This window comes from Ostrinia nubilalis, chromosome 5 (genome assembly GCF_963855985.1).
Source record: "Ostrinia nubilalis chromosome 5, ilOstNubi1.1, whole genome shotgun sequence".
NCBI classification, from domain to species: domain Eukaryota; kingdom Metazoa; phylum Arthropoda; class Insecta; order Lepidoptera; family Crambidae; genus Ostrinia; species Ostrinia nubilalis.
The window spans coordinates 13,112,604-13,128,800 of NC_087092.1; the positions used below are offsets into that span (position 1 = coordinate 13,112,604).

General features: G+C 33.7%; 1 protein-coding gene across 2 annotated transcripts in view; it reads right to left on the bottom strand.

Annotated features, from left to right (window-relative positions):
• LOC135071967 (uncharacterized) overlaps positions 1-15,543 on the bottom strand; it is a 93,174-nt gene extending 77,631 nt beyond the window's left edge. For both annotated transcript variants that reach the window (XM_063965872.1, XM_063965873.1), the window contains exon 1: positions 15,232-15,543. In XM_063965872.1, the coding sequence (XP_063821942.1) occupies positions 15,232-15,328 (97 nt within the window). In that variant the 5' untranslated portion in view covers positions 15,329-15,543. The remainder of the gene's footprint in view (positions 1-15,231) is intronic.
• Between the last annotated feature and the right edge of the window lie 654 nt (positions 15,544-16,197).

The following is a 16,197-nucleotide window of genomic DNA, read 5'->3' on the forward strand; positions in this document are numbered from 1 at the left end:
ACTGCCGGACAAAGGGCTCTCCGAAAGATTTCCACAACAGCCGGTCCTATCTTATGTTAGCCACGATTTTTATTTTAAGTCAAGGAATCACTATGTTAACCATAGTGATAGTTAGGGAGAAGTTTGCTTCTTTTTCCTCTTACTACGAACTGTGTGCTTATCGTGAGTTTACGTTAGGTGTGCTCGCTAGCGACTGCGTAAAAAAATTACATTAAATGACATTGTACAGCGCCCTTAGCGCTAGCGAGCACATACGTAACGTAAACTCATGGTAAGCACACTGAATGAAAAATCTTGGAAAATTTGAATTCCCTAACAACTAGACCACGGAGGTTTTTCCATGTAAATAGATTAGCAATTGTAATGTGCGAAGCTATAATTTTGATCGCGATTCTATCAGCACCGATGAAATACCCCACGGTTGATTAAACTAGAAAGTAGAGCATCGCGAATTAGTCATAGGTTATTAGTAAATTGATTGATAATTTGCGTTATCAGTTAATTTAAACTCTTTAATTAGGTCATTCGATTAGCTTTTAAAACAAAAGTGCGTCGAAAAAGTTTTTGCAAGCAAACTCGATGAAATTGCCATTTGTGTTATTGTAAGTGTGAATAATATAATAGTATTTTCTTATATTGTTTTCTGTGTCCGTTATTTAGTTAGCCAATACTTCTGTCTGTTCCATGTATTTAGTTCGCGGGTCTGTAACCCGGGCAATTTACACTATTCAGCTGTAGGTATTTGATTTATGTCTTTGAATATTAAGTGTTGACTTGATTTCTATTTATTAGCTATGATACAGTATCGTGGCGATTCATCATAATTATTAAAGGTTATCACATTGATACATCTAAATATTACATTTGTATTTCAATTATAAGTCAATATTAAATATTGTTTAATGAAAAACAGCTGCTCTATCTACATTACCATAATAATACAAGTGTTATTGATACAAATAACACAGCAGTGGTGTAGTTAATAGTGTCATTTTTATGCACTATTTCTTATTGTTTTTCAGACAGTCAGTCTGTTTTGTACCTATTTGGTATAAAACACATACCTACTTTTTCAAAAAAACTAAGGAGGAGGAAAAAGGGTATTTAGATTAAGAATGCAAAGTAAATTGAGCTATAATCATTGTCGGTTATGCCACAATTAACGATAGTGCTGTTGCCTTAATCAGTTTTAATAGACACATCATTTTAATTAACGAATCGTTTCCTAAATTATAATAGGCGTAGTTATCTTCACTTAAATCTACATAACTAAAAATATTTTTTTCCTATAAATACAAAAATATGTGCCTTTTTATTAATTTAGAGACCGTGATTTAGTAATAATTAAGTACAAAGGTACTACGAAGTAAATAGAGTATAAGGATGTACGTATTACATAAATATTTAACAGGATGAAGTAACATTATGTATGTTAAATTTTTATGCAAATCCAAAGGAGGCCTTGTGAAAAGGGAAATACGGAAACGGAATCCTAATTTAAATTTTCTTTAAATGTAATTTAACATGCGCAGGCGATTTGGGATGTTATTTATCGGGTTTTAGGTGAAATCACAAGTGAAAACTCTATCGTGTGATTAGAATATTTACTATTGAAAAGAAAGTGAAATAGAGCAATGTTTGCATGGTGACTACGCAATTCCATTGCGAGTGATCTCATCGATATTAATGATATTCACGTAAAAGAACGGCATCGATTTTGTTGGTCTTTTATGATCGATTAAGTCACTCGGCGATATTGAGTGTTAGTTACCCCATTTTGTCATAATAGTTCATCGGATCGACGCTTAAAAATTTGATTGAAGCATATGATGCCCTAACCAAATGGGAACAATTACACAAATATATTCTTCGTCAGATCTGGGAATCGAACCCACGAAATCCGGATCGAGAGAGTAGAACTCTGGTACTCAACAACCACACCTATGAGTGAAGTGTTACGAAGCTTTACCTGTCCAATCCCAATCATAAAAATGTTACATTTTTGCGTTGCATAAAAGAAAATTGTACTGGGATTATTAACTATTATGAAGTTGAATTTTAAGCGATTGTGTAAAATTAATTTTATGTAACGATCCAGTTTGGGCGGAGGCCCGTTACGTGCTACTTCAGTTAGCAAGTGAATTGATTTTCCTCAAAAATCCAGTCATTCAAGTTGCATGATTTTAATTCCATGATACGTTGAAGCAATCGACTGATTAGGTACAGATGACAGCACATCAAGGTAGTAATGGTGCATCTTATTCAGTTGAAACAGGTGCTATTTTGCAACGAAAATGTATTCTGATGTGCTGTTGACTGTACTATTGTGATAGCGTCCATGGAAAAAATATTTGCTTAAGCGTTTGTGCATTACGGAACTTACTGTGAAACGTTCGCGAATCGAGTTCATTTCATTTGTGATTTGTTTATTGCTATTACTCAAAAATACATTTTTTTTTGCACTTGCGTTTGTCCTGTAGTTACCATTTATTAGAGAATAAATTTTATAATAATACATTAACTTAAAATGACTTAAAAACTAAAATTTAAAAATTACTAATGATAAAAACTATTTACAAAATAAAAAATACTTCACCCCCAGCGCCGCAGTCAGGAATGGTGCCCAAAAGGCTGGCAGCATTGCCACGTTGAATGGCCAGGCTAATTCTCTGACCAAAATAGCTGCCAGCCTTTTGATCACCGGTCACCTCGGTGAGCCTCTTTGCCAGTTCCTTATAAAAGGAACGAGCGCTTGGACCCCATGGTCCCATAGTCTCAACCCCAAACGGCACAAATATATAACTCTCATTGAGAGCTGCATATTTGCGCCGCTTGGAGCACTCAGTTTCATATCTTTACCGAATATTAGGTGTGTCCTAGTTACGAGGACTAAAGACTCCAATTCGGAATCTCTAACATATTTCACTTGTATTTCGTAAAATGACCAAATGTGTTATGTTTAAGTGATCACTTATAGAAGACAATACAATAGGTTTTCATATTATTTAAACCACACAAAAAGGCAATTTTTCTTATTGCAACATTATAAATAGTTGTGGCCAACATATTTTATATGCGATTATGCAATGGACAACTATGCTTGTTTTCGCTTTGTGAAATAACTTTATTCTCGGCTATTTGAAATTCGCTAAACGACGCATAGCACATTAAAATGACAGAAAACCGCAAATACTTACAATGCCTATGCGCTAGCAACGAGAAAAGTATAGAAGTAGGTAGATACAGATAAAGTACAACCTAAACAATACTCCTTCGGGATTTCAACAGCCACCTTGCCCAACCACGATTTTCCAGATTTTTTGTTCAGGAACCAGCTGCTGAAAGCTATTTGCTCCTTTATTTATTATTCCTTTATTGTATTTGAAACTAATTTACAATGGAGTATTTCCCTAACAATAGTTACGCATACTTTTAACTTGAAAATCCTAACAGAAGGCAGTTTTACATGCATCCTTGGTGAAAGAGCGTTTCAGAAAGGCCGACAATTTGCTACAAGCCTTTCAAGTAGCAGCGAATTGAGACACAATAGAATTCAATTGTTTCCGCGGTCTCATGCGACCGGTTAGGCCCAGAACAGACGGTGAAACGCAACTGCAACGAAACTGCAACTTTGTGATGATTCTGATGAATGAAACTGAAAGTTTCAAACTGGTCGCGTCATGTGTGGTCTCTCAACGGACGCTATGGCAGAAACTTAGATGCAACTCAAAAGTAACTAGCAGTTGCAGTTTCTGTTCTGGGCCTTAGGGTTCCACGGGTTTAAATGGACTTTGGATTCTACTTCTAAACTTTTTTCGCTTGGTCACAGTGAAACCAGAATTAACAACATCATCACGACTTGTATTTATTATGATGAGCACAAGAAACCCGTTATTTTGAATTTATTATGCGACAAAAAGAAAGTGGCGTGTACAGATGAACATGAAATTGAGATTTTAACCGCTTTTGTGGCCTTGATCCTGCGCAATGTTGAAGATTTAAACATTAAGGCGTATTTACAGAGATCCACTTGCTTTACGTATGTAAGAAAGAACTGTTATTTAACTAGCTGTATTTTTCTTAAAGCTGAGTTGTAGGGTAAGTCCAGGATAGATGCCCCACTTTTCGAAACAGCTCTGTAACTCAGTCAGTAAGATTTTATCAACAATTTAACCTTAGTATCTGTAAACTTTGGTCTTTCGTCTATGATATTACTATAATTATTTTAGTTTAAGTTATACCGATTCTGAGTAAATACCATTTTAATTGACCTCTAAAAAGTGGGATAGACGCCTAATGTTCGGGATAGAAGACTCACTGTATGATTGCTTCAAAGGATAGATGCCTGATGCAGGGATAGATGACTCGTTAATCCAGTTTTTGAATTCTAAGGATCAAAATGCATTTTGAAATCAAACAAGCCAAGTATTATTATTTAAGATTGTTTCTTATTAAATGAATTAAAAATGAAATTTAATATTTTTTATCAAAAATGATACATAGTACGTCCACCCGAAAAACAAAAACCTCCTTCTAGCACAGTCGGGTAAAAAAGTAATTCGATCAGAAGGGCACCCTATTTATTACTAACCTAAGGTAAGCCGTACTACATTCTTTTTTTCTTCTTACTTGCTACCTGTGACAAAAAGAGCAGGTTAGGATAGATGCCCCTAGGTGCATGGGCCAGGGCCCTAAGGGCATCTATACCCAAAAAAAAATAGGCAACTATCCTTTTAGCATAGGATAGGTGCCTTTTTTAATAAAAAATATAATAACACTAAAAATCAAATTAAACATAGTTATCCCGTATAATTTATAAGACAGTCTATCAAATAATATAAAAATCTGCTTCATTTTACAGCTGACAAAAAAATTATCCATTAAAAGATACTTACCAATATTATTTCGACGCTCGCTAAGGTCTGGCTGTGGAAGATTTTTGCTCTCACTGGCTAAACGAACGCACTCTTTGATGGTTTGCGAGGCGATAAGTGGTACGGGGAGGTCCCTTTCTGTTATACGTACTATTACTTTAGGCTAAGTTGCTTGTAACATAGTGTACTTAAAATCGCGGCACCTATCCCACTGGGGCATGTATCCTGGAATTACCCTAAATTACACATTTTTGCGAAGTGATTTGAAGTTTGGCGTTTGGAATCCGATTCAAACTTACAAGTAAAACTAAATTCAAAGCTTTGTTTGGTTGAGTCTCGATATTTGAATAAAACGAAACAAGTATCAAAGAGGTCATTATGCCCTAATCTACGAGAATTAGGATTTAGCAATAAAGAGAGCGTTAAAAATAGTAAATTAACACGCTATCCTTTACAGCGCAAAAACCCGAAGTATATATCATAAAGTCCGTCAAATCCACTTAATATGGATTTATACAGAATTATAGACTGTTACTAACACTTTTAAATCCCTTGTAATTACAGCTGTAATTAATAAATCGGTCCAATTTCACGTTTCGACAGGCCCTTCCTTGTTCTAATTGCATAAGTTACAGTCAGTCCGAGTCTGCTGTCAATTTGCACATAAAATAATAATATACGATTACAGAGTGAAAGAGACAGACTAAAACAGTGTTGGAAGTAAAAAGTATTAAATTAATGCATTATTTAAAACTTAATATTTTTTGCAAGACTTGTGCTTCGTTATAATAGGTGATGTTGTTAAAAACCACAACAATAATTGCTTAGCTACATAAAAGCGTGTGCAGTAGTGAATAAGGTAATGATGTTTTAATATTAATATTCACGGTATTTTCCCAAGCAAACTCGGGCTTACTTAATTTACTTCAACCTAATATACCTATAGCCTATAGGCCAGTTTTTAGTTGCCTCAGTTTCTCAAAGCTGTAGATTGACAAGTTAAGCTTGCAATACAATATTTATTGGATTTTAGTGTGCTACTAGTTAATCTTTAATGGTTTAACCTAGTGTATACATATCGTTTAGCTGCCTTATAAATTGGTCTTGTAAATAGGCCTAAAGCTGGAATGTTAAACAATTCGCAAAATTAAGGCGAATTATTAGGTGTAAATTATTATAGTTAGATAATATCAAATTGGTATTCGGTCGTGGATTTTCTAAATCTGTTATTAATTGGTTGATTATTTATTTAGTTGCTCGTATGGGAATCCCTTATTTCACATCGATTAAGACATTTATATATATATATTTATTATATATATTTTATATATATATATTTATATATATTTTTTTTTAAATCTTTTGGACAATTTCACACAGCGCCAGCTACCCCCAAAGTAAGTATTTATGTTTCCTAATTACAACTGTAGAAAATTATTTTGAGACTAATGATCGAATAAAATAAATACGGATCTTAGGCATAGTATCTACACGGCAGATTATCCTTATATGCTGAAAAAGTAGTATTTATATGTACAACATACAAAAGATACCTACCACGGTGTTTATATTAATGTGCCGCCATCTGGGTATGCACATACAAAATTATAAAAAGTTCGGTTCCCAAGAAACTTATACTCATTTAAATGTATATCGTAGGTTTGGGTTTGAATAATGCAATTATAGTGAGTCCTAAGTGGCAGCGCACGTGTGTCTCGAATGTACAATGTAAAGCTCTCTAATTTACGTGCAAGCACGTGAGACTTGTATGGGAGACACCTGTCTTATCGTATGGAGGCTCTATTGACTTGGGAATATCGCCTAAGTTACCCTATTCTAAGTAATTTTAATGATACGTTGCTGAAAATTAAATAAGACACGTATAGAGACACTTAATAGATTCAAAGCGCACTAAATTCCTTCTAATAGTTTGTAAACAAATAAATTTACTCTTACCTAATCATAATATTTTTCACACTGCGACGTGAATGCAGCACAAACAAACGATATTTTATATTATACGAGTATCACGTATTAAACAACAACCGGTTCGTCGTGACTTTGACCGTTGCAAATATCTGATTTCTACATTCATACAACCAATTTTCTTGTTATGTATTTGTTGTACAGATGACAACACATGAAGATAAATATTGTAGCATGTATTTAGAGGTAAATAGGTGCTGTTTTCCAACAAAAAAGATGACAGGACTGTACGTACGCTATTGCTGAATGAGTTCTATAAACTTTTCCCCTCTTTTTCCATTGAGTTTTCTTTGTGAATTGAATTAAAACTATAAAATCTTAATTGCACTTTTTGTTGGACAACCAAGCTGGTGTTTAACTGTTTTTGTTAACATCGGAGTTAATTGTCACGTCCTTATACAGATAGTACAATAGCAGGAAAACTCCGCAATCGTCTGCGATCATTTCGTTCGTAGTAGTATTCAAACCTTAATAAAAGTTAGACAAATTGTGTTAAATAGTAAGAGTGAGCGAGAGGAGTGATTATTGTTAATAACAGGCTTCTGAGATGGCTACAAACTATGAAAACGTCACGCTACATTAAATTGACGCCCGCTGTCTGACTGCAGATTTAAATGTTCTTTTAGCAGCTAGGTTCGGAGCACGTGCGTTTCTTACGATAAAAACTACTGGAAATATGTACATTTAGGCTCGGTTGCACTATCTTACTTTAAGAGTTAAAGTCAAAAATCTGTCACTCGACACAAAAAACACCGGTTATCGTTATAGTTACGATCAAAGTTAGGTGGTGCGACTCAGCCTTAATTTTTGTACTATGGGAACTTGAAAACGTAACAAATAGGCAGAGTTACTATCGCATTTTATAAGTACCTAAGTAATTGTATTAGTATTACGATACTCATGTATCGTATGTGCCTTTAACACTAATTATAACAATTCATCGGTAATAGCGGAACTGGCTAATTGATTTGTTATTATATTTAAATATAAATCCGTCTGTCAATTAAAACTTTGAAATACCAGACAATATCTATTTCATTTTAAAGTTAACACTGATCCAGTTTAATTAACTATATCGATTCACGATATATTGATGTATTATTGATACTAATCAGTAACTGCGGTTCAAACGTCCGGTTATCAATAATTGTATGACATAATACTTTTGTTATATGAATGCCCGAGTAATAATGCATTTCCGATTTCTTTTTGACTGACACGTTATGATAGAAAATGAATAGTTCTACGCTATTAGCAAAAAAATTAATATAAAACACGACGCACCTAGAAAGTTATTCTATGAAGAGAAATAGCTGTACTCATATTTGGTGTGATCACTACAACAGGTATTGCTCCTATAGAAATAATAATTAGACTCTTGAAGGCGGCAATTCCAAGCAAAAAATGGGTAGAGTAGAGTCGCGTGCATTTATGCACCACTGCACAGTAAAGGTTAATCCCAGAGATTTGGCAAGGTGGTGATTTTCCTAGTGGCTAGATTATTTGACTTTGACCAAAAGTTTTTGATTGCCATATGACAGTTAGCACCAAGTCGTTTCATCCAAGGAGACGCGCTCTACCAATTTTTGGTCGAGGGAAGCGCGGGGTGCGGAGTTTGATCCCAGCAATCCGAGCGTCATTATTGTAGTGTGCGCGTGTGCACTCATGGATGATTTAGCGTGTATCGATAACACTCAAACATTAGCGGAAGAAGGGGGGGGGGGCGTATCTTCGTGGATGAAACTATAGGGATGTAGAGTTCGACCCATCGTTAAAAAAAATCATTTATCCAAATTAAATCAATATTGCCTTGAACTCAAAAATAGTTTATATATTTTTATGTAACCAGAAGCTTGATTTGCAGTTGGATTGCTAAATATAACTGGGCACGTAGTACTTCGGCAAATCACGTAAAGAGTGAGTTTATTGCCAGTTTTATGGTAGGAAAACGTCGACAGAACTCACTTTCATTGAATACTATATGGATTGTGTAACACCAATGACGGTCAGGTGTAAGGAAATAACTGCTAATGAGAGAATATTTTATTACTTACTTAGTTACCTCATAAGGAAAATTAAGATGAATACTTTAGACCCTTGTTAAATTACTTATTATCACCCTTGTTAAATAGCTTTCTAACAATTTTGCAAATATTGATTATCCAATTACATTAGTACCTATTAATGTAATGAAGTAGTAAACCACAAAACGTTAGGAAATGTTGTTGATCGGATAGATTTTTTTGTTGACACATTTTTTCGACATAAGTAAGTATTGCAAATTTTTTACAATCACCGCTCATGTATTACAATTACAGGCTTATTTTTAACTTAAATCTTGAGTCACACTCATGTTAGCAACATTGTATTAAATTAAAACGTACAATTAATTATTGTATAACATTTAAACGGTTAATACTGTGTTGAAATAAATATTTGAAATTTCGCTCCCAATTGCAAAACTTAGCAACATTGTCGAGGTCAACATCTGTACCGTACAACCTGTTATAAATTTTGTTAATTAGTTGAAAGATTTTACAGGCAATTATTAGCTTTAAGTCTATTTTGGGGTGCTGTGGGTAGTGTATGAGCTTGAGATTACGTGTGGAGTGTTAATGATCAAAGGATTATTATCTTTTTAGAACGTGTGGGTGTCATAACATAATTATACTGTCTCTTGATGCAGAGTGCAGCCAATGAATGCCGGTTGCGGTAATGAGGGCTTTCGCGTATGAAAGATCCGCTAGATGGCGGGACGTGGATGTCGGGTCTAACTGCTGCGTGATTGGTGGAATTTGACATATCTGCCAATGTCATGTCAAAAATAACCAATCATGCAGCATTTGGACCTCGCGTCTACGTATTGCCATCTGGCGGATTTTTCATACGCGAAAACCCTTATTGACAGATATTTTAATTAAGTAACTCATGTTGTATCTACGAAAAAATCAACTATATTAAGAACAGTGTCGTATGTCATAAATAATCAGAGACCATTAGTCAATCAAGCTAGACTAAGTTTAATTATTCTGTATATTATTATTGTGTAGAAATCCATTCAAAGTAAGACGTAAATGCTATAATAATGTACGACAATACTCCTTTTTTCTACAACTGACCGTGATTTCATGTGCTAACCTCGCTCTAGTGATTTACTTTTGCCACTACGCTAAGTCACAATTGATTCATACTTATTTAATTTCGGTCGAGTACCTCTCATACAACTTCAGTGTTCTGCTAATGATTATTTAGGTTGAAGAAGCGCTCTAATAAGGTAGGTAACCGTTTTACTGTACGAGTAGATTACTGCTTATTAACAACAAATAAATCTTCCTTTTAAAGTGAATTAGAAATCGAGTCGATTACTATAACAGTGTTGAGCAACGTTGCATAATCAAGTATCTCGTGAATCATCATAGCAACTACATATACGTTAAATTATTCAGAAATGTAAATGTTAATACGCTAGACTGACGTGTGATTAATTTGAACAAATTTATCTATTGTCTTTTTTATGTAGTTACGTAGAAATGCACGTTTAAGGTAAGCACTCGCTTGGAATTAAATTTTACTTAATTATTCTGATTCTATGCGATTTCTAGTGTTTCATAATATTTAAGACTAGGCAGTTTTTGAATATAAGAAAGTAGGTATGAAATAAGTTAATAACAAAGTAACACATTAAAAATTATGATGTACGGCTCACGTGGAGTTAATTCTTTGTGATTTTATTTTTAGGTGTAGAGCTCTATGTGTAGGTGTACCCGTTATTATTTTGTTTTGGGCACAAAAGCGTGTGAGTCAGTAAGGTAATTTGTTTAAAACCACAAACTCCTTATTTGTTTGTTTTACGAGTACTATGTAACATGTCTTCTTTATAAACTTTCCGATATCTCACAAAAATATTTATAATTTAAGCCTTGAAATGCTTTTAGCACGCTGATTCCAAAAGTCAAAAGGTTCGTTCTGTTGCATGTTGTCTATATTTAGACTTATTTAAGAAAGCTTTGGTGGTACGTGAAAGCTCATGGCGGTACGTTCAAAGCATTCGATTGGAGACAATTTTCTAGTAATTCGCGGAGATGCATAGAAGTAATTATTTGGAAAACGTACAGAATCGGCGCAGGCACGCGAGCGGACCGGTTGGACTCTCACTGATTACTCGCTCTTGCACTGTGCGCATTAGCAAATGGGTATATAGAGTTTTTATAATACTTTGCATCTTCCATTTCAACCCTAAGCTCAAGGTTTCTCAGTTAGCCAGATTAAAGAATACCTATTGTAATCGATCTCGAAAAAGGTGTGTTTCTATGAAAACCGTCAAATTAGTTTAGTTCAAAGTTTCGGCAATGATGAGTCAAGAAATAACGAGGATTTAATGAGATTTGTTTAAATCAAAATAGTCGAACGTCAAAATTCTCTTATGCAAAAATTTTAACAAATTCTAAAATCTACTTTATTTGATACTTAGGTGTATGCAAAATATGCCACTGTAGACCAAAAGTATATTATTATGAGCTATTGCTACTCTCACAGCTGATACTAAATTATATGCATGACCTACTCAGTGCAATGCAAAAAATCGCCATCTAGCTCATCGCGGTATAATGTCATCAGCTAAAGATTGCCAATTTGTTCTTGCATTATAACTAACTCCAAACCAGTATCAGTATTTATGCTTGCATCCGGACGTCGATCTCTGGCTACAAATTAATAAATTTGTAACTAGTTAAAACTAGTTTTAACCAGTTAGAATTAGGGTTTTCAAGCCATCAAAACTAGTCGAGTGTGCTTGATAGATGATTTCTCTAATCAGGTTAGAATGTTAAACGTAATATGCAATCATATTTTAGGTTATCAAATGATCGATTACGTAATTTATAATTGATAATAAAATGAAGGTATGTTTATTAAGAATAAGGTTTTAGGCCCAAAACTATTTAGGTCGTAAACGAACTCAAAATGTAAGGTGAAAGATGTTTAAATCAAATTGATTTAGCAGTGTAGAGTTTACTGACCGGCCATTATTACCGTTCTTGTTCATTTATTACCTATTTTATTACATTTTAATTACCTATTTTGACATAATAATATCCAAAAAACAAAAGGTAGTGCTTACATTTGTTTAAAATCAAATACACGGTGTATTTGAGATTTCTAAGTTCTTAAGGTGAGCTGCATAATATGCAGTGCATATGCCAATAAGGCACTGGTTTATCTCGCTACCAATTAACTCGATGCATTCATTCATATTCCGGTCCATTAACCGGATTCATTCAAAGGACTGGATTAGTAATACGGTAGACACGAAATTAAGGACTGTATTAGTAATACGGTGGAAACACGAAATTTTATGAACGTATGTGCAAGTGTAATTGACATTTAGTCTATGTTATGGAATAGGCCTTAGATCGTTATGGTAGCAAAAAGTGAAGAGAAAATGATTTTGTGTTTCCCAACTACAAGGACATGTTTAATAAATGACTCTATAGTGTCAGGACTGTCAACTACTTTGTACCCAGATAGTCCTGTCTTTTGCCTTTTGTAAAAAAGAGACGGCCTAACTTTATTTCTTCTCCAAATTTCAAAATCAAAATTATCTTTATTAATGCATAGACTAATTGAATTAATTCTTAAAAATCGTCAAATGTTCTTACATGTCTCATAACAGAGTTTTAGTCTACAAAAGTTAAAGTAACGAATAAACAAAGGGACATTTTTAGATTACGATAAAATGTGTCACAGTGTTGTTATTAATAAGATCTTAAAGATAAGAGTAACAATAACAGTAGATAGTTAAATCGGATTTTCTGTGGAAAGTGATTAATAAATACTTAAATAAGTAATTCAAATACCTAACTGAAAGGGTTACTCTATGCCAGAACTACAACAAAGTGCAATAAATGCACTGTAGTGCAATAAGTAATCACAAACTAATTAACTATACAAATAAATGCACCTGTGTTTAAAAAAAAAAGACAGCTGTTTGACTATAATTTAATTCAATGTGCAGTACAACAAGTAACGTCATTGCATTAATATATTTTTAAAGAAAACACGACAATATTTTTTTCTTATCGATGCATGTAAATAATTCTAGGCATCTATAGGTAAAATTTTAAATCCTAAAGTAATCGCAAGAAAATTTTCATTAATTTAAGTAGAAGTAATAAGCTATTATTATTGAACTAGCTTATCTTTAAATCGGTTTCGATTCGAATCTCGAATTGAAGAAACATGCATATTATATGAAGTTTTCTTTTGTAAATAAAGCTAAAGTGGTTATAATATTTTTTAAGTACAAAATTTTTCAGGAAATGTACCAATTAGTATAGTTAATTCCTTAAAAAAATCGGTGTATTAAAATTGTGCTATTTTTTACTAAGGCATGCTAACGACAAAAAATATAACCACCCAGGGAATGCAATTTGCGTGTATTAATTGATACAAGTGCGGTTAATGGCATTTAACTACATATTTATCGGATATTTTCTAACTAAACGGCACAGGATGTCCACGAACAACGACGGATCTTGGGAAATCGCCTGGATTCCTAACCTTGCAATTTATACTTAATGAGAAGGTGCGAAAGCCCACCTTAAACGGACCTATATGGGGACGTATTAGACATTGGCCATATAAGGCACCCACTGACTGGCCAAGTATAAGCCTATTCAAGAACATTTTGACTGCTGGCTTTAGAAAATGAAAATTCGAACGCACATTACAAAAATGTTTCTTGCGTCCATTTATTTTAAGCCATCTCAAATTGCGCGACCGCAGTGCTTCACGCAGTTATGTCTTTAATTATTTTAATTAAGTGTTAAATTTCGACAAACGTTTTTATGATAGGCCTATTTGAGCAAACATTGGCCAATTCGAAAATTATTACGTATTGCACAACAAACATTTTTGGAGCGATTCAAAACTGTTGCAAGCTTATTTTTTTATGTAAAAAATAAATAAATTAGTAGTAAAAATTGTGTGCTACATACTTTTTAATTATGGGAGGATTTCACAGTAGTAAAAGTGAATTAACTGGACAAGGTTTTTGCCTAAATTTGTTTTTTACCTGCTCTACATTGGGTTGAACAAAAAGTGAAGCATGCTGAGATGTGGTAGAGCAACGGTACATCCATCATGACATTGTTAAGCCTTGCTTTTGATGCGAACAGCAATAAAAAGCTAAAACAATGTTTCATGTCAAGGTGACTACACACAAATTAAAATTACTCTCCGAATTCGGGCGCATAGCGGTGGTTTGTAAAAGCAGTCGGAATACAATGATAAAATAAATGTTTAAAAAGAATCTTTGACGAGGAAAGTTTTAAGCTGTCCCTAATTTTTTTAATCCGTGGACTCAAGTAAAGAGGAATTTCTCTAATACGAAAATAAATTGGCGTGACGTAGGCTACGTATTATTGTAGTCTACTAATGATCTTAATCTATTTTATTGCTATTTAATTGCTCAATTGTGCAAATATTAAAAACACATTCTTGGTAGCGGATTTAGATAACATATTGGATTATTGAAATAATAAATAATATGGTTGGATTTTCTGCAATAACAAATAAGAATTTGTACAGTAAATTAGTTGTAATCTAATTAGGTATATTAAATTGATAGCTTACGAATTTCAAAATGAGTAAACGTATAGTTGAGAAATGAAAAATAGAGCTTTAATTTGGCAGGTAGTTGGTAAATAGGTTTATAGGTAGGAAACGTTAGGGATCAAATTATAGGGGTCTAAAGGATATCGTTAATTAATATGAAAATATTATTTTTGGCTGATACATTTATGTATTTTAGTATAAAATGAATAAATTAGGGATGAAAATAAATTTACTAGGCCAAAATAAATTACTTAGTTAATAAGTAACTCAGGATTTTTTTACTGATGATGCAACATCATTTCTTTTTTCATAAGAAAAATATAATAGCTTTATGGCGCTAGTTTTTTTTGGGTCATTAAATCAATTATAATTCATTAAATCATTAATATTAAACAACTGTCACATGCTTACAAAATACATTAAATTAGAGTAATAAATTATATTGGATTCTAGGACAATAAGTGAATAATACAGCTTTTAAGGTTAGGTCATATCGATCGTTACTAGATTTATCATTACAGCCTATGTTGAATGTCAGGCTATTGCCATGACTGTTTGCATTTGAATGTAGTTTATTAAGTACAAAATTACTTTAACAAAAAGGTATATAGCACTGTTACAAAAGACCCCAAAAATTGCGTAGAGCATTTTTCGAGGCGCATTGTTTACATTTTATGAATGAAAAAAAGAAACATACATCAACATTTCTCAAAATTTGTGATATAGTTTCTCAAAAAATCCCATATTTTGTCCTTACCTTTTTTCCGTTTGGGCATCACTCGCACACCAATCGCATTCTCAGTCACAAGACACAAGGATAGAGCCAGTAAACAGTATCTCGCACTGCACCCCATGGTAACACAAAAAGTATTTGCCTCTAAATCGATAAAAATTAAATAGGCACTAAATCCGGGAGCATTTGCTCTCGCGGTTTTCGGGACGCACTTACGCACTAAACCGTCGCACGCGCACTCACGAGTGGACCGTCCGACTACCCTATATTTTGACTTATAGCAATTTGACTGCGCAAATTTCAGTTGTATATAAAACCTTTCGCCGGCAGAAGGCGGGCGGCTATTGGTCGGATGGTGCGGCGTGCGCGCAAAGGTGAAGGGAGCTGGAAGTGTCTCCCCCCTCCGGTAGGGGGGCGCCAGGGTCGCCTCACACTTTTGCTATCGGCGGCTCGATAGCTATCGCGGTACCGTTGTGTTACGTCACACCGCTACCGCGTAGACTGACCGCGTTATACATTTTACGCGTTTTCGATATGACAGGTGGAGCTTTGAGAAAATTTTCGTTGCTACGAACTTTACGTTTAGTTAAAAAGAAAATTGTACTTTTTCAAGTTTACGATAAGAACTTTAGGCATAATCATAGTTTTTCAAGTAGTTATATTATTTTTTGACTCTACAATTAGGTACAATCAGAATTCGACTGTCGTAGTCGGTGACATGTTATACTGTATACAATTATACATTTTCATATTTTACTTTCAAACATAATATGATGAATACTGTAATTGAAACATATGTCTGGGCTGTTATAAATGAGTTAATATTTTACATTGACGTATTATTAAATTCAATAATATTGTTGAACTCGTTAATTCGTAGAACTTTTAAATGTCACCTTCATCAGTGAAATATTGCGTTGACATAGCTGTTCGTAATTTTAAAATTAAAAATATTTATTCATCAATTTATTTTCAACAGATCATTGTGTT